This window comes from Aythya ferina (assembly GCF_964211825.1).
Source record: "Aythya ferina genome assembly, chromosome: 1".
Taxonomy (NCBI): Eukaryota; Metazoa; Chordata; class Aves; order Anseriformes; family Anatidae; genus Aythya; species Aythya ferina.
The window spans coordinates 55,831,903-55,851,213 of record NC_140296.1 but is presented as its reverse complement, the minus strand read 5'-3'; the positions used below and the strand labels follow the sequence as shown (position 1 = coordinate 55,851,213).

General features: G+C 40.3%; 1 protein-coding gene across 10 annotated transcripts in view; it reads left to right on the top strand.

Annotated features, from left to right (window-relative positions):
* DOCK9 (dedicator of cytokinesis 9) overlaps positions 1–19,311 on the top strand; it is a 125,972-nt gene that overhangs the window by 3,558 nt on the left and 103,103 nt on the right. For 4 of the 10 annotated variants that reach the window (XM_084524206.1, XM_084524202.1, XM_084524205.1 and 1 more), the window contains exon 1: positions 11,863–12,463. The exons of 2 other annotated variants lie outside the window; for them this stretch is intronic. In XM_084524206.1, the coding sequence (XP_084380332.1) occupies positions 12,302–12,463 (162 nt within the window). In that variant the 5' untranslated portion in view covers positions 11,863–12,301. Of the gene's footprint in view, positions 1–11,858; positions 12,464–19,311 lie in introns of those variants that run through there. 4 more of the 10 variants (XM_084524209.1, XM_084524208.1, XM_084524201.1 and 1 more) reach the window with 2 other exon arrangements.

The following is a 19,311-nucleotide window of genomic DNA, read 5'->3' as shown; positions in this document are numbered from 1 at the left end:
TTGGATGTACAAAACAGGTTTGAAGGCTGAAGTTGTCACATCTCAGTACGTGTTGGGGCTTTATATGTGACTTCAGGTACCTGGTAGAGCTCTAAAAGCCTTGCAGAAATTCGGCTTTTCAGATGTTGCAGAAAGTCAGTATATCACAGAGACAGTGCTTGGATCTCCTGACAAATCCTTGATGGCTGATCAAACTCGCTGGTAACCTTATTTTTTTTTCCTGTTATTGTTGTTTGATCTAGGAGACTTGTTCTTGATTAGGACACGCAAAGTCTGTCTTTGCAGTCCAGGTCTTTGCTCTATTATTACTGTGTTTTTGATGTGTTTTTCCAATAATGCAGTTACTGGGAGGATTATGCAATATTCATTTTGGTTTGGTATTTTTTTTTTTTGATTTGTGCATCCTTATGTATATTCTGTGCACAGAGAGGGCTCGTGTGCTTTTCTGCAAAGTGTCTTCTCTGTACATGGTGAAAGGAGTATTTGGAACCTCATTAAAGGTGAGATTTCAGCTGCTGTGTTAGTCTAGAAAGAGATTGTCAGTTCCCTCTCTCCTAAAGCAAGCCACGGACAAAGTGGTGCGTAATGCTGGAGGGAGGCTGGGCATGGGGACTGGGATCTGCTAGAGCTGATGGGTACAGAAAAGATGGAAAAGTGGCTAAAGCTTGAGCTTTCTGTGAATGGGATGGAAAATGAAGTACATAAAGGATCTGGAAGAAGCAAAGTGTTATGAATGGGTGAGTGAAAGCAGAGAGATGTGAACTGATACTAAAGGTGTTGAAGGAAAAACGGCGGCTGCCAGTGAGCGTCATCCTATCTCACATCAAGGTGAGCCATCCATCTCACCTCGGAGGAGCTCGATGCAAACGGTAGAGCTCATTCAGCTACTCCCTGAACTGTTGAACCTTCTCTTTACTTGTGGGGAAAAACGCGATGCTCAGCCCTGAAGAGGTTGTTTTAGTTTATGGTATGCACCGCTAACACGCTGCCAATTTTTATTTCCTTCGGGAAAGGTGTGATCTTTGTGATAAACGTGCTAATTTTACTTTAGCAAAGTGCATGTGGAAACCTTTTCGATTGGATACAAAACACGGGTAAGGAAACTGTTGTTTCTGGCAGGCCTGGTGCTGCTGAGAAGACTTACTGAGTATGATAGACATTTTTGTGGTTGAGAAGATTCAGAGGCTGGACTATAGCACTAACATTTCTATTAATAAATACCTTTAAACTTGCTTAAATCTTAAATGTCAGTGAATTTCTTCAGAACGAGAACATGAGGGGGGAAGGCTTAGGACTGCTGATTTTTTGTGTTAACGAAAATTTATTTAACCCCAAAAGTGGCACAGGATCATTCTTGTTAGCTACATCTCATTTCTTTATTCATTGTTAGAGCTTTTCCTAGCCTGCTAAAGATAATTATGTTTAAAATAGAGGATTAAATGCTTTAAAGCTAGTTGTTCTAGTGCAGCAAATGTCACGTAGAGCGTGATGCTGGATTGGGCTTGAAATCTATGGTGGCAACAGCTCTCATGCAGTGCAGAATACCACAGCATAACTTCTCATCCTCCTACTCGTGCCCTTTCAAACCCAAGCAAGATCACATATTTGTATCTCGATAAAAGCAGAACTCATCACACCTGAAATTAACCCTGAGAATTTCACAACTCTGATTATTTTCTGCCCATATTAAACATCTTATGCAATAAACTTAAAACAGTATATCCAGCTTCAAGTCGTCTCTTTGCTTCTGCTGCGTTGTGCTCTTAGGGCAATGTTTCAAAAAGGTCTGTAATTACTGGTTTTGAAAACTAGACCTTTATTATCAACTGGGGTGGTGGTGGTGGGGTTGTATGGGTGTTGCTGTTCAAGTGACATTGAGCAAGAGTGGCAATTTGATTGAGTGGCCACTTGCCCTTGAGCAGCGTGTGCCTGAGATTAGATAACCATCACGTATATGCATGTATGTGCATGCTTAACGATTTGAAAATCTGACCTTTTAACCAGGTTTGTGTTTTTGAGGTAGCTTCAAGACAGCAAAACTAATGCATGTTTGCTTTAAAAATAGCCAGGAAAAGATGCTGGTGACTCACTGAAGCGACTAAGGGGAGCTGAGTTTTCCAGATAACAGGAAGTTTGATCGCATCCTTCTGAGAAATGTATTGCTTTCCTTTATGTAACTGAGGGGCAACTTGGTGCTGGTGGCTCCTTACGGAGATGACAAAAGGTTGTAATGTTATCATCACTGGAGTCCAACAAACTCTTTTTTAGACCTGAAATCCGTGGTGGACTTTGAAGAACTTATCTAATGCACTGACTTTTAAAAATACTCTCTATTAAAAATGTGCCTAAATCTTTCTCCCCTAGCTCGCATTTAGTTTTGGTTTTGAGGTTGAATTATATCAAGTACTCCACTTGATGTAGATACTGAAGGCCAAGCTTCGTTTGGAAGAAGCTAAAGACAAATTTATTCTTCCCTGCTCTCCTCTCCTTAGATTGCCTGAGTCCATCAAAAGCATTAATTATGCAAGGCATAAAAGGCATAAAGCTGCCTAAGTAATCCAGGTATTACCTTGCTCTTCTCGTGCTCTTCTCATTGAAAGATTTTTGAAATAACTTATGCCTAAAAAGGCATAAAGGCATCTTATAGAAGGATAAGAAGATACTCCAATCATTCTGAGTATGTAAACTTATTTCAGACCTTAACGTAGAGGATAGATGGGTTTCTGCAGGAAGGCTTGCATTCTGTCTTACTCTAGAAGCACTGATGTAACTTCGATGATTAAATTCAAGGTATGGTGAAAAAATGGTAGGTAAGTGTTGCATTGTGAGAATACTGTAGGGTTTTTTTCCTGTAAAGATTCTTAAAGTTCTTCTTGTGATAAGGAAAGTGAACATATATTAATGCAAAATAGAGACTTCCTGATTAAAAAAAAAAAAAAGTCTTACGGGCCACAAAAACAGTTTAGTTCATTTTATGAAAAGACTGTAGTACTAAACGAGGACCAGAATTTCATTGGCACAATGGACTTTGCTTCGGACAAAGGTATATGAGACGTCCAAAGGTTGTCAGAAAGTTGAGCGGGAACTCTGAAGGGAATTTTTATGAAGGAAATTGTTTTGGAGCACAAACATTTGGTCAGAAAAATCCAACATCTGTAGCTGAGGTAGTCTGCAGCACTCCTGTTATTACTGGTTGAACAAAATAGCAGCATTGGTGCAGAAACATTAAGAAAAGAAAATTCCTTATCTGACTGCAGGGGTGGGGAATGGGACTCTTGCTTGGTATAAGGCTGAGTTACTGCATCTGTCGGGGCACTTTGTCATCTCCTCATCTGACTGATGATTCAGGTATGAGAAGAGGAACGGGGAATTCAGATACTATCTTCTGCGTTCTGCTGGCTCCAGAGATTGCTGCCTGACTTGGAGACTCTGGCAGTTCAAATGGGAAAAACTAGAAAGAAACAATCCAGTAGCTTTGTTGAAAACTCTGGCTGGATCTGGTTCCTCAGACTGGTGAAGCTAATGTGGCTCAGCATGAGTGGGTTGGACCAGATGACTTCCAGAGTCCAGCCTCAACTGTCCTGTTGTTCTGTGACCTTAATCTGTGAATCTGTGCTTTATTTAAGGTAGTGGTGTCAGCCTGGGGCTACTGGTGGGTATCCAGAGCAAAGGGAAAGCAGCAAGAAAGATATCTCCAGGGTTGTGGCGGGGAGGGATGCCATTCTTCTCTCACTCTTCTGTATACTTGTTCTGTAAGATAGTAGATTACTTTGTTCTTAAAAAGCAGCCTTAGCCCCGTGTCCCAAGGAAGGAAGCAGATTGCAGACTGATTCAGCCTGGATACCACGGGCGCCACCACGTACTCCAGGCTTTAACTGGATTTCTACTTTGAAGCTGCTGGGCTCAGGCCAAGCTCTGCTTTGGGGCCCTCTCTGAAGAAAAAGGTGCTGTTACAGGACTAACTGGAATTTCTGTCTACTCAGCACCTGAAGGAAAGGATGTCAGGTATTATAAGAGGGAAATTTGTTTTTCAGCCCCTTGAATACTGTTGTGTCAAAAACCTCGACGGTTTGGGATCCTTCTACTGTCTTGAGACAGCAAGGAGGGAAAAATAAGTCATTTGGGCATCATCTGAAAAATCTGATTCACAGGATTTCCATGGAGACGTTAAATGTAAAGAAGGCCTTGTTATGTGCGATATTGTCAATAATGGTAGGTCTGGAAGAGATGCCAACTTTGTAATACTGAGAAAATTAAGAAAAAAATCATTGAGGTTGACTTTTTCTCCAGACTGTTTTGGTAGTACTCTTGAAAAGTTTTTTATTTTTATTTTTTCCTAGAAGTATCACCATAAGAAAAATAAAAATTAGGGGACACTAAACCAACAAAACTGTTCTCTTTCGAAAATGATACCCCACTCTTCTAAAGTTGTATTAGTTTTTAGGGGTGAGTTTGTGCATGGGCAATGAAATCAGGTACTCCCTTTTGAAGTTTCTTCTGCTAAGAAACACAGTTATTCATGCAGTGGGATTTAGAGTGACCTCACTTAAAAAACCTTCAAGATTTATGTTTAATTGCTACAAAGCTGAGAAGGAGTAATGCTGAGCTGGAGCTGCTAAGCAGGAAAGGCTGTAGTATAGAGCCATTGTGCAAATAAACAATCCCTAGCTGCTGCTTTGTGTCCTACTGGATGCTTTTTGATACTGAGCTGTAGCTACTGACTTCAAGGAGATAGCATGGCGACAGATACTGATCTGGGTTTGGAAATTTGAGGCACAGGCTACAGTGTTTTTTTTACTGCTTCCAGGTACTCCTTGGATGGGAAGGAGTTATTGGGCGAATTCAGAGATAAGGGAGCAGTTTATATTTTTACTGCTGTAGAGTTAATCCCCACACAAAGAGTGACTACACGTTATACTCAGAATGGGTAATGCTGTCATAATTTTAAGCAGAGAAAGCATTTAGATTTGTTTGCATCAGTGCAGAATGTAACTTGCAATTGGTGTGTAATTATAAGTGAAATGTAGTTGATTTCAGGGGTCCAGAATTCAGCGCCTCTAAGTTGGTAGAAATTAATTTGGTTTCAGCTTGCACGTCCAGAGCCTGTACTCAGATGCCTGTGTTTTGACATTGGTAAAAGAGAGATGATCTCGGTGCCTTCATCTGCTGAAGAGAGTACTGGAACACTCAAGAATAAGAACAACACAAGTGCCACAGAAAGAGTTGGATATTTTCAGTGGGAGAGGAAAAGGGTAGTAAGATAGCTCTTGGTTTCATTTTAACAGATTTGTTGCCTTTAGGAATGTTCCAGGAGGCTCCCTCTTACTGTTTGCTAGTCCAAGGGAGACCTTAAATTCATGTTGGACCTCAAGCTTCAGGCAGTCTAAAAAGAGTATTCAGGTTAATGAGGAAACGACACACATCGTAGTTATTTGAAGGATGCTATTCTAGTTTCCTTCAGGAATTGTCCTGGGAGACTTGCTTGCCAGGCTTGTTATCACCTTGGAGTTATTTGCCTGGGATTGTGGATGGCCTCAGATGGTCCAATAACGTTGGATATGAATTTCTTCCTGGCTATAGCATACAGCATGATCCAAAAGGTTTTTTCTCAGGTGAAATGCAAGGTTTCTAATGGGAGGGAGGGGAAACTTGCTGTAGACAGTCTTGTGGTAGAGTTCAAGGGATAAATAACAAACACTTCCAGCAAAATACTTTGGCAGTTCCTGATCTGCTGGAGGGAAAGTTGGAACTTGTTCCCAAACAAACTAGTAACAAAGCAAAGGAGGAAAACCTGAATCTGAGTAACCTCCGTAAAGGGATTAAAAGTGTAAGAAGGGATAAGAGATCTGAAGTTTTTGATATTCTTCCCAACCTATGGTTGCTCAAAAACGGGGCTGGAACTATTTTTTCTAGCCTACTGTACTGTTGACTGTCATTTATTTCGGCATGGTTTCATTGGTGTTTCTGAAATTAACTTCTTGTAATTAGTGACTTACTCTATTGCTCTCTAATAATAATACATTTGTATTGTGGCTACCATCTCACTTATTTAAAGAGCCCAGATTGAAAGTGTCAACTTCAGAAGGCTGAAAGGTAACCACTAGATGGAGTCCTGTGAGCATATTTCAATACCAGAAATGCTGTGTTAAGGTTTGAAATACGAAATGGTTAAAAGGAGGTGTTTTGTGTCTCATGCTTAACCATGACAGTTCATTTGCTCAGTTTAGTTTGGCTTGGACAAGTCCCTGAAGTTTTTGGGGTATCTTTGGTATGTCTGCCTCAGGGAAGACTTGAGTTAAGCTTGACCTTAGGGTGAATGCTTTCCTGGCAGTTCCCAGTGCTCACCTATGGATGGAAATGTATTTTTACACAGGTAGAATGGGCTTATGAGAAGACCGACCTTTCTGCAGCTCCCCGTGCTGTGACTGCAAAGTGTTAGCTGTGGTATTTAGCGTTTGGTACCGAGTAGGGCTGTAAATTTGTGTGCAGCTCTCCATCAGCACGTACATGATATTAGGTATGCAAGATTATAATCGCTGAAATGGCATCCCTTGGGTTGCGTCATATTTAAGCCTCCTTCCCACTTAACGAAATGTGCAAGAGACGTGATAGATACAAACATTCCCCTGGCTGTAGGTTAGCTTATTGTGTCATTAGCCACCTCCGATGGCTTCCTTGACTGGATGTGACAGAACCAGTGTTCCAATTTTCATAAGCATTGTTTTTGACTTTTTGACATCCTGCACAGATGGTAAACTGCTTCTGGTCTTCAGCCTGGCGCTATAGTTAGTGTTTCTAATGTTACAGTAGTTCTTTTTTCATTTCTATTTGATGCAAATCTCTTCTTAGGGCCTTGCTGAGTGTGCAGATCCTCATCCCATGTAATTTTGGAATCCAAACATGCCGTTGTCAAGATTCCTTCTGCAGTGATCATAGCAGCTTTCGTCTGAAGGACAGAATTCTCTTGGATCTTTCCTCTTGCTGTGGTCAGTGTGTGGCTACCTGATGCAGGGCCACAGAATCATGCACGGGTATAGGTTGAAAGGAAAATCTCAGGAAGTCACCTGGTCCAACCCTCCTGCTCAAAGCAGGTCTGGCTGTTCAGACTATGCCAATCCAGTTCTAATATCCACAAAGATGGAGACTTTGATTCCAGTATTTAGCCACCTTTGTGTTTAAAAATAAATAAAATTATCATATGTAAATGGAATATTTCATGTGTTACCTCTTGTCCTGTGGCTGGACCTTCAAGACAAGTCTGTCTCTGTCCTCTTTCAACCTTCCTGTTAGGTAGCTGTTGACAGCAATAAGAGCTCCCTTTGGCCTTCACTTCAGGTCTCATACATGTAACTTTTCTCATGCTTTATGCTGCAGCCCCTAAACCATCACGATGGTCCCCAGCTGGACTCAGTGCAGTACGTCAGTATCTTTCTTGTATGAGAAGCCTGCTTAGCATGCTCAACTTGTCCACCAGGATGTCATCCTCGTCATGTCTGCCCAGTTTGGCTGCAAGGATGCTTTGGGAGACTGTCAGAGGCCTTGTTTCACCTGCATTCTTCAATATCCACTGTGATGTCCGTGTGCGTGAGCCAGCCATCTCATCACAGAAGGCAAACAGGTTGGGCAGGCACGATATGCCTGTGGTAAATCCATGTTGTCTACTTGCAGCTGCCTTCTTGTCCTTTATATGGCTGGACAAGGCTTCTTGCAGTGTTTGCTTCATAATTTTCCCAGAGACTGGGGTGAGTCTGAACGCCCTGTAATTCCCTGAATACCCCTTCTTCCTAGTCTTGAAAGTGTGTTTGAGGCTCACCAAAAATAATCCATGCCCAACAAGATGTTCTGCACTAGTTTTGAAAAATCAGGCTGAAGACTTTTATTCTAACTTAAGCGTAAAACTCAGTTGTGGCCAGAAAGCATTTTTGGCATGATTCCTTCTTTCTGAAGAAGCGTGAGCTCTTGAAGAGCATTAACTGACAGAGCTCTTCTATGAAATTTGCAGGAGGCAGTCATAGCAGAAGCAGTCCTTGCGACAGGAACCAGAACCTGAATTTTCTTTTCTAGAAGCATTCTTAGTAAGGGGGAGCTGTTGTATATTCATTTCTTTTCCCTCTTGCAGGGATGCTGGATCGCAGCTCTTTCCTGCAGCATAGCTCTATCAGACAAAAGCAAGTACGCTGACCTGGGTATACCATCACCTGGTTGTTAGGGCACTCAGAAGAGTGATATGTGATGTTGGGTTTAATCTTTCAGGGCTGAAGCAGCTGTAGGCCCACGTCTCTAGCATTCTGAGTTGAAACATAGCTGCCAGATGGGAGGTAGTGCTCCACCTACAGATACTGTCATGTTTTGTGAAGAGCTGAGTTCAGTCAGTATGTGTTAAGATCTCTTTGGAACCAGATGTTTGCTCCTGTCAAGACAGCATCAGTTTGGGTATGTTAAATGTCAAGGACAACTTTGTAGGTAAAAAAAATTAACTACCTACTTCTAATGTTTTAAGGGATCAAAAGAAGTTTTCTGGCTTAAATGTTTAAATTCTACCTGAATGATGTTCTCTTGCAGATAAGGCCCTGTGTCTTTAGGAAACACTCTGCTGCAGAGATGGCAGCGTCTGAAGACAGAATGTCCGTGCTGTTTTGCAACAGTATATTCAATTGGAAGCTCTCCCTGGTTTCATTTGTATTCTCTTAACTGCCTGACTTCTGTCTAGCTGCTTCTAATAAGCTCTTGTTTTGTTACTGAGAGCTTTATCTCCTGAAGGTTTGCAGTTGACCCAGGTAATTTTTCCCAAAAGACTTCTACCTTTTAAGTGCTAACCAGTGTCAAACTGAAACGTGCAGACGTTGTTGAGAACTGTGTAGCTATGTGATTCTGCTAGCTGGAACTCATTTGGCTGTAGAAGGGCTGCTTAATATGTTGAAGTCCTCCAGTGCTGGAGGAAAAAGTGGTTATTAGGCATTTACTGTGATAAGAGGACTGGTGGTTAGACCCTTAAAGCAACTGAGTAGCTGCTGTTAAGCAGTTCCCAACAACTTTCTGGCGGATGACTAGAGCTGCTCCTTTATTACCTGGCCATGTCTTAGAAAGACTTTCAAAAGAACCACCTTGCAGCTAACAACAACCAATTCATCTTCTGACTGTCAGCAATCTCACAGTGCAGTCAGGACAGCTTCGATATACTATATAGCGAGGAGAAGCCATGCAATATGGCTTAGGAGTGTAATATTTGCAATGTATGTTAACTTAAATAACTCTTTTGGAAATTTCATGAAGAGCTTTTTTTTCACAAGCAAAGAGAAGTAGCATTAGCAGTGCCTCCTGTCAACAACCTTCCTTTCTTCCTGTCCACCCCTGCGAAGGGAAAAATACCCTTTCATAACCCAGGCTCAGCTACAGATCATATGAGCAGCAAGCTAGACACTGAAAACTATGTATTTATGTATTATCCGGTCTTTTTTTTTTTTTTTTTTTTTTTTTTTTTTTTTTAAACCACTGGATTAAGATTTTTACCTACCTTAAGCTTGCCCTTTAGCTCTCTTCAGTTGGTAGAGAAGGGCTCTGTCAGAGCTTTACGAAAACTTTTCCAGCCTCCCGTTTCACTTCGAGATGTAATTCTGTAGTCGATAGTATTCCAGTTGTCACGTTTCTGTCTGGATGTTCGCTGCTTTTTGTGCTCAGTACAATTGCAGGAATTTCCTTAGCAAAGCTGGAAGCCTCCACTTTGCACCAAATTCATATCTTAAGAAAAAGTCAGCTTGTTGGCAGTCTGCTTTATGTTGCATACTATTCAGATTTCTCATGGTATTAATATTTAAGCACATGGTCAAGCTCCTTCTTCCTTTGGGTTCTTCCCACCCTTCATGACCCCATATTTATCTCCTTTTCAAGCTCAATTTGGAAACCTTTTCATTGCTTGTCATTGTTACTACCGCTGTATTGATTCAAGTTTCAACTGTCTTTCCTAAAATAACTATAGGACCATGATGCTGCATTTATTCAAGATGTAGTCAAAATTAAATTTGCTCTTAATCAGTTTTGAATTAGAACACCTCCCGAGGCCACTTCCAGCCTGAGTTATTCTATGGTTCTATCATCTGTTTATCTTTCCAAATGAAATCTTTTTGTTTTCCTGTTTTTCCACATCCTACCTGGTGCTTTAAAAGTGAGGTCATTTTCTAGGTATTTGAAGGAACTACCTAAGGCACGGTAAATTGCTGTAAACAGACTTTTCTCATATTCTCTTAAGGCACAAGCTGTTTTTTCTACCATTTTCTAGTAACATTTCCAAATATGAAGTCTGAAACTTCGTAGAGCAACCACCTCAACAGTACTTTCTTCTAGTTATCTGTCAAGCTCTGATACCATGTTTGGGTTCTGAACTTTGTCAGGTCTCTGTAATCCTACATTTCAGCTGGAATGCAGTGGGCTTCTGCAGTAGAAACAGTTAGCTTCACAGAAGGCACCCCCAGAAATACCCTGCTAATTCCCACAACTCTTTTCTCCCACGTTTGCAAGCAGGTCTTTGTCCAAACTTTATGAATGGAGCCCGGCATTTCCATCACTGCTCTGGTTCTTGGCTTTGAAGAGGGTGGGGTAGGTACAGAGACAGAAGAAGGTACAGGGACATCCCTATGCAAGGTTCTTGCTTACACATGAAGTATCATTGTCTTGAGTAAAATTTAAGCTATTTCTTAACAAAACTGCCTTAACACAGTTTGCATTTCTTACAACATGTGGAACATGCTGACTGCTGCCCTTGAGAATATGGGACTGGAAGGAACTACTTGGATCACTGTCAAGTATTGATTTTTTTCCCCTCTTTTTAATCAATGTGTCTGCATATTATTTTACTGTATTTAACTTAGAAATATACTACTGAGATGCATTAGCTAGCCAAATGTTAGGGAAAAGTGCTAATAAATCTTGCATATTTTTTCTGAATCACTCATTGTAGCATCCAAGTATCTCCTCAAGTTAATTTGTATGGGGGCAAATCTGCATCATTTATCTCTTCCCATCCCTGCCTTCATGCATCCCTGAAGTCCTTTTAATTAAGGGCTTTTTTTTTTTTTTTTACCTGCATTGCAACAAATTTGAGTTCCTAAATTCAGTGTTTCATCCAGTTTTATAATTCGTTAAATAAATACCTCTTAGTGCTTCCTGTGGTGGATCAGTTTAGCAGGAACATAAAGCTAATCTGTCATCTCTGACAGTGATTGATAATGTCATGTTTGGGGCAATTAGTTTTTACAAATCCCTTGCCTTTTAAATCAAGTTGTTTCTCCAAAAGATGATTAAAAACAATCAGAAAACACAGTTTCTCAGTGTCAATTATAGAAGTTTACATACTTGTGTGACAGATACCAGTACAGTAGATCTTACTATCCTGTAGCGATAAAATCAATCAATGTGGATGTGATTCACTGTACAACTAAGAAATGTATGGGGGGGAAAAAAGAGCTGTGATTTTTTTTTTTTTTTTTAAGGGAGTACATCATCAGTTCTGGAACTCATTTTTCCAAGTGGTTACTTCTGTCTGTAAGGGAGAAGGGAAGAAGTGCAGACAGTTGTCAGCTTCCAGCTCTCTCGTGGTTTGCCTGAGCTGATAACAGCATGCTGATAACATAAACAGTTGATTGAAGTAGATTTATGCAACGTGTTGGTTTTTTTTGTTTTTTTTTTTTTTTTTTTGTTTTTTTTCATGCAGTAATTTACTAAATTTCCCCTCGTTTTGAGCTGTTGCTGTTGAATTTTTTTGCTTTTAAGCACTAAAAAGCACATATAGGTCAAGCAAAGAAATGTTTGCTAGTACGAACTCCGTGCTAGGCATTCTGGGAGAGTGCTTTCTTGCAGCAGATGAGGATTCTTTGTGGCTGGCAGCAGAAACTGCAGCAGTATCTTTGCAGTTTCCTTTCATCTTCGATTATGTTCTGAGGATCTTTGAAACACGGGAGCTGTTTCCCAGACCCTCTGGAATACCTTTTCATCTCTCTTGTGGAGTACGGCACATGCTGAAAGCCTCTTATCTCCTACAGCTGAGGTATCCCTTGCTTTTCATCGCCCTCTGATTTTTGTCTTCTGCGGCTGGATTTTTGGCAGTGTTTGGCTTAAACAAATAGGATTACATTTCAGTAGCTGATGGTTTCTAGTTGAGGAACATACTAAATGTCGGACGTAATGAAGACTGTACAAAGAAAAATTTCTGTGAAGCACAGGAAAATCATTCGAGCCGAGCAAGGGAAGAAGACATCCTGCAAATGCAATCAGGGCTGCTAGAAATGCAAAATTGGACAGATTTGGAATGGGTTGCACTACAAGCGTGGTTCTCTTTAAAGGCATCCGGACAGTTTTTGAGAGAAACTGTGGCTATATTTGCAAACTGCAAGGGGAAAACAATGCCCTTGAATATACAGCATTCAGCCTGCCAAATGAAGATTCAGGAATATTGGTTCATTCATCCCTGGTAAATATCAACTTGCTTCATTAATATTTTTACCTGCTAATTAAAATCTAAACCAGAATCAGGATACCTTGTTTATTTAAATTGTTTATTTAGTATCTGCTGTGTGTGGACTAGCTATACCTTGCCTTGCTACTGTAGCATGTTAGTGCATGTATGTGACATGTATGCATGGAGCTGTAATGTCAGAGCTTAGGCTTCGTAGTTATTATATCACTTAAATTTGTATTAATAGCTCTAAAGGATTTGCAGTCCATAAACAAGCTTGTTACAGAAGGTTGTCTGCTGTTAGATCTCTTTAAGGTGCTCTTGGAATGTATTTGGCACTTCAAATGAAGTACAGATGATTATGTTATTTGGGAAAACTGAGGAATGCATTGTTGGGAAAACACTAACCCAGGATTTAAGGTTTATTTTTTTCAGATGGATCTGAATACTTTGTTTTTTCTTCCAGAAAGTATTCTGATTCCATTTGAGTTACCGAAATAGATGCAGGAGCATTCTAGAAGGAAAAAAATGGTTAAAGCAAGCAGTAACAGTTTCCTGAAGCTGTTTTGCTCGCAGAGGCTTTTTTAGGTGTTGCTTGATGCAAAGAAAACAGGTTTGAGTGAGCCTGTCTTCTTGTACCCCCCAGGTTAATGATGCCTATGTGCGTCATGGATTGCATTTAGGCTTGAGGGGGTGGAATTGCGATAGCTAATGTGCACCACTTGCTTCAGAGCTGGGTGAATTAAGGATTTACATATTTATATTAAGTAATTTGGGGTTACTTGTTAGTTGCTTTGTCATGGACGAGATAGTTGGAACGAGAGGGGTGTGGTACATTGAAATATCTGGACGGATTTTGACAAGGGTGTAGTGCCTGCTGGCATGCCCCTGCTGTGCAATTGCAGTTCTGGAAAAGGAAAGCCTTCAGGAATTTCACAAAGCTCTGTTGCCTTTATGCTGGTCAGGTCTTTTCTTGCTGAATACAAATATGAGGAAAACATATGTGGATGTAGCTATCTGTGTGCCTACACACACCAGGAAATTTGCAGGAAAGAATACATGTATAGAATACATACATGTGCGGATATACGTGTGCATGCACACATTACTAAGTTTCCAGGAAAGCATCTGAACTTGCAGTATGCATGTTACATTTTGTGGTAGTATTGCATTTTATAAATTCTTAATATTGGTTGCTATTAAAAGTAAAATGGCTTCCTCTAGGTATTAGAAACCTTTTTACACTGTGAAACATCTTAAAGTCAGCCTCGTACAGATGCTTATTAGACTTTGGTTAAACTCTAGACCCTGAACACTTTTAATAACTTCTACAGTCCTTTGATTTTAAGACCCAGAGTCTTTACTGGCCTTACATGATACAAATAGATGAGCGAATAGAGAAATATTAAATATATATATATAAATTATTGTAACTCAGAGGTTGGAGTGAAAATTATTTGAATTATATAACTTCATCTTTGTTTCATGTGGTATTTTTCCAGGAATAAGTCCTGTTTAATTTAGGTCTACGGAATAGGATTGCAAACTGGCAAGATCAAGCACAAAATATATTTAGACTTCCATCTGCAACTCAAGAGCCAGATCTGTCGATTTGGCTTTTTTTTCTACTCTGAAAATTCTGAATGCTTTTGATTAACAATACTGTGTATTTATTTATTTATATTTTCCTGTATGGCTTTGTCACCCTGGTTTAACTGAAAGTATTGGGTCAAGATATTTTTCTACCTGGAATAAATACTTGAAGGCTAGTACTGAAAATTATTACAATAGAGGGGGGTCAGAATGACTTCTTGCTCATTGTACCGGACTACTGTAGTCTATAAGGGCAAAAATTTGAGTTTACGAGGGAGAAACTGGCATTTCACTGACAGGTCACCAGCTGGTGTTGGCTGTGGCTTCTGGGGACTTTGAGGCTGGCATAGTGTTGCTACTGATCTACCCCTTAAGGGTGGAAAGCAGGATTCTCTGAAGCGGGGGAAGGATACTGCAATCTTGGCATTAGTGACAAGTTACTTTATGCTCATAAGCTCTAAATGCTTGTTTTCTTTTTTTTTTTTTTTTCCCTCTGCTCTTTGCTATTAAAAGCTAATTTGGCCAGTTCTTCCTCCTCTAAAGAGTGGTTTTCAGGAACAGAAATGGCCTCACTTCTCTCTAAGAAGCCATGCAAGGAGGTGAAGACAACAGGAATCCTCCTCCTCAAAGAGAACTTGGATGCCCAAGACAAAAAGAGAGCGGCAGTGCACGTCACCTTCCTGGCTTTTCCTTTATTTTGGTTGTTGCGACAGATGCGTGTGTGGGTGTATTGCTTCACCTATTTATTTGTTTGTCTGTGCTGTAGCATGTATTCTAGCCGCAGTTTCTGAACTCTGCCTCTTTGGCTGTTGCTGCTATCCTGAGGTATTTAGCTATTTTGGATCAAATATCTCCTGATTCACAGCTGTTGTCAAAACACCAGTGAATTTCAGGGAGTTCTTTAATAGAACACATTTGTTCTTCTGCAAAACCAGTGTTGAAAACCTGTGAAAATTTCCTGTGAACAGAAAGCACTCAGGAAGTATTTCTCCCAGGAGGAAAAAAACTCCTGTTCTGCGAACAAATAAGGAGGCAGCAGTAGTTGACTCAGCATACACTGTATGGTTTTGTTTTTCCTATTTAACCTATAATCCAGAGGTCAGGAGGCTCTATCTGAACTCTTACTAAATTGAATGAATGTTTTCTCTTAAGCATGTCTGCTCTTTTGATTGCTTGAAGGAAATCAAAGATGAAATGAGGGCTGGGTGAGAATGTCCTTCTCAGGAAAGTAATTTATTTCTATTCATTTGATGTTATTCAAACCTGCAATGTAAATACTGTATCTTTGGTATAGGAACGTTTTTAGCTTGTTATATGCACTTTAACTTGTTCTATAATACAGGGTTTATGGGATTTCTTAGGGTATCCAGGTTCATTTAGGGATAAATCAATATTGTAATGAACGATATAGTTTAAAATGTTGTTAAAAATTGCATCAAAATTAGTGGAAATATGTTTTCCTCACATGTCCTCTTGGGGTACATTTGTTTGGGTAAATATTGAGAAAACATTCTAATTTTGCGTACTTTTACAGTGAGATGAGGGGTATAAGACTTCCAAGGAGCAGCTGAGGGAGCTGGGGCTCTTTAGTCTGGAAAAGAGGAGGCTGAGGGGAGACTCCACAACTACCCGAAAGAAGGCTGTCGGTCTTTTTCAGGTGACAGGTGCTAGAACACAAGGAGAGGGCCTCAAATTGCACCAGGGGAGGTTTAGAGTGGATATTTGGAAGAATTTCTTCTCGGGGTGGTCTGCATTGGAATGGGCTGTCTGGAGAGATGAAGTCCCCATCCCTGGAGGTATTTAAGAAATGCGGGGATGTTGCACTAAGGGACATACTTTAGTGATGGTAGGCGGTAGGTCAGGTTGATGGCTGGATTTGATGATCTAGAAGGTCTTTTCCAACCTAAATGATTCTGTGGTAAACAATTAAAAAAATAAAATAAACACCAACAAAAACAAGAACTGTGATTCTATACAGTTTCAAAATGCTAGCGTGTATGTTTGAAGTAATTTAGTTTTGATTTTCCTATTTTTTAAAATTCTGTTCTCAGCTTGATATTACATGTTACTTCTGTTGTGTTGCAGTATTTTGGGGTTAGATTTTTTTTCCCGTGACCTTTATTCTTACATTCAGATTGAATTTTATTTGTAATCATAGTATAACCAACAAATACCTAGGAGCAAAATGTTACTGTACTGTTTAGGGACTGAACTGCTGTTGCACATAGTGGACAAAGATGGAAAATAAGCAAGGGAGAATGGTAGTGTGGTGACTAGAAAACCAACAAGATTTAAAAAGTCAAAAATTAGCAGAACTCCAACTTCTTCAGTGCTTGAAGAGGCTAGTTGGCTGCACTAGCAGCACTGGTGGAAGAGATAGATAATTCTGAAGATAGACAGAGCTGAAGAAGAGTGACTTTTTAAATATATATGTATCTGAAAAGTAAAATAAATAAAAAAGTTGCTTTTTTCTTTACTTGATTGAAGTGTTTTTTGCTCAATTCACTTTTTATTTCTCACTCAAGTTGGATGTTTCGTTAAATATTATAAAATTGTAGTTAGTTAGCTGTATTTCAGGTAGTTTAGTAACTGGAGTGTGTGTAAGATGTAGCCTAATCATATGTCATTTTCTTTGACACCACGATGCGGAAAATATCCTTAATTTGAATAACTGATGTTTAATTTGTGCTTACAAAATTTCCAGGAAATGCAGGGCATTTTGAAAAAGTGTGAATCCAACTTTTAATAGGATAGATTTAGATATCTGCTGGAAACAGAACTACCAACATCGTGGTTTAGTAACTGGAGTTTCTTGGTCCATGTAACCTGTTGAGTTCACATCAATGTCACTATTAGCGTTACCGAATTTTTGTGTGACTGCTCGTTCTGTGCTACTCATGAGTCATTTGGTTTTTAATAAACTGAGACAGCTTTGAGATATACCAAAGTCCGCATAGCAGAAGATTAATGACAGCACAGAGCTGTATCGTTCTGGAAACGACTCCACAGTAGCCAGTTGCAAATATTTTGACTTCAGAATAATATTAAATAAAGTAAATATGATTTAAAAAAAAAAAAAAAAAAACTTTATTGATTTAATGTATGATGTCCTTAAAAAAGTCCAATAGAAACGAAGTAGAAATTTAGGAAGGGGAAGGATCTAGGAAGTCAGACTGCTGAGTAAGTGCAATTTTTTTTTAATGTGCTTAAACAAACAGCTCATGCAGCAATTCTCTAATGGTGGGCAGGTAATTCGTGTGGCTTACTCTTAGATCACTCTCATAACTTGCTTGAACTTGCAACTGTATGAAAAGTGGCTTTTATCCATCAGCAACCAGAGCATTAGATCTCATTAGACCTCTTAATACGGAAGGAGCTGACAGGTCCAAGTACAGTATCCAGTTGTTCCATAGCTTTTCTTGTGTCACTTGGATGAGAGCATTTTCCATCTCCCTTCATCTTAATGCTTTGGGTAATAAAAACCTGGTATCTGTAAGTCAACCGAGAGTTGACTAGTAATTTTGGCTAAATCTCCTGATGGTTCTTGTAGAATTTTTAACTTTTCTTTAGATCTTCTTTTTGAAGAATAGTTGAATCCCCATCTCTAGTATCTCTCTACCCTCTCAGCAAGGGAAATTGGAGCACAACTTCACCAAGCACATCATTCCTGGAACAAATTAACGTCTTTCAGTTTATAGGCAAACCAACGTGCACTCTTACTGCTGCCCAAGTGCGTAGGTGAATTAGCAGTTGCCTGAAGGATCAAATAGCTCCTGGAAAAAGCCTTTGTAAGACTGATACTATGCAGTGGGGAGACCGCTACATACCTTGGGCTTGCTTGGCGCAGAGCCGCTTCTGTTCAAGAGATGTTCTGACTTGAGGCTTTGACTCACTTCGGTTTGGTGTCTGTGCTGTCGCATTAGTTTCTGATAATTGCAAGCTACTGTCCAGGTAGGAAAAGAGCCATTTTCAGCCAAATACTGTTCTCACTCTCTGCCTGCTTGTACATGCCTTGTTATATGGAGATATTTCAAAGCAGTAAGTTAAATCCCATAGCAGTGTTGCAGTTTTAACCTTGAAGTCTCCTATCCTGCCTAAATTTTACTTTTTTTCTTCTTCTTTCCTGTGGGGCCACAAGGAACAGTCAGGTTTTCCCTGAAAACAGGATTTCTACTTAGATGGCATGAAGTGAAACAGTCACCAGTGAGTCAGGCAAGTGCACCTGAAGTTGATGCTTCATAGATTACAGTATGCAAAAGTGTGACACGAACGAGACTTTTAATCAACGCAGTCTGCTTATAGTAGAGATGTTCTTAGAGACGTTCATATCATAGAGAATGTGAAAAATAGAACATGAAGTATAGAATGTGAAGGTCAAAGGCAGCCTTGGCTGCAGAGACCATGAAATGGTGGGGTTTGAGATCCTTAGGGCAGCAAGAAGGGTGGAGAGCAAGCTCACCAGTCTGGATTTCAGGAGCGCAGATTTTGGTCTCTTCATCAGTCTGCTTGATAGAGTACTGTGGGATAAAACCCTGGAGGGAAGAGGGACAAAGAAGGCCAGTTAATTCAGTGATCACCTTCCAAGTGATGCATCCCAACAGAGGAAGTGCCTGAGCAGCCAGCGACCAAGTTAGGAAAACTAAAGCCCAGATGTGGCTGAATCTGGCCACGGATGTTGGGAGCAACAAGAAAGGTAAGTAAGTAGGTCAGTGATAAAAAGAAGGTTAGGGGAAATGTTGGCCCTCTGCTGAAGGAGACCTGCTTACCTGGAATATGGAGAAAGGTGAGATTCTTCTTGCAAAGAACTTCTTTTCCTACTTCTTTTCCTTAGCCTTCACCAGCAAGAGCTCTAGCTGCATAGCTCAAGCCCCAGAAGGCAAAGGCAGGGACTGGGAGAACGAAGAACTTCTTGCTGTAGGAGAGGATCTGATTTGAGATCACCTAAGGAACATGGAGGTGCACAAGTCCATGGGACCTGATGAGATGCATCTGAGGGAACTGGCGGATACAGTTGCTGAGCCAATGCCCATGACATTTGAGATGTGGCAGTCTGGTGGAGTTCCCACTGACTGGAGGAGGGGAAACATGACCCCCGTTTTTAAAAAGAGAGAAAAGGGAGACCTGGGGAACTACAGGCTGCTCAGTCTCACCTCTGTGCCTTGTAGGCTTAAAGAACAGATCCTCCTGGAAACTGATAAGGCACATGGACAATAAGGAGGTGATTGGTGGCAGCTAACATGGCCTCCTTTGACCTGCTGGCACACTTCTTT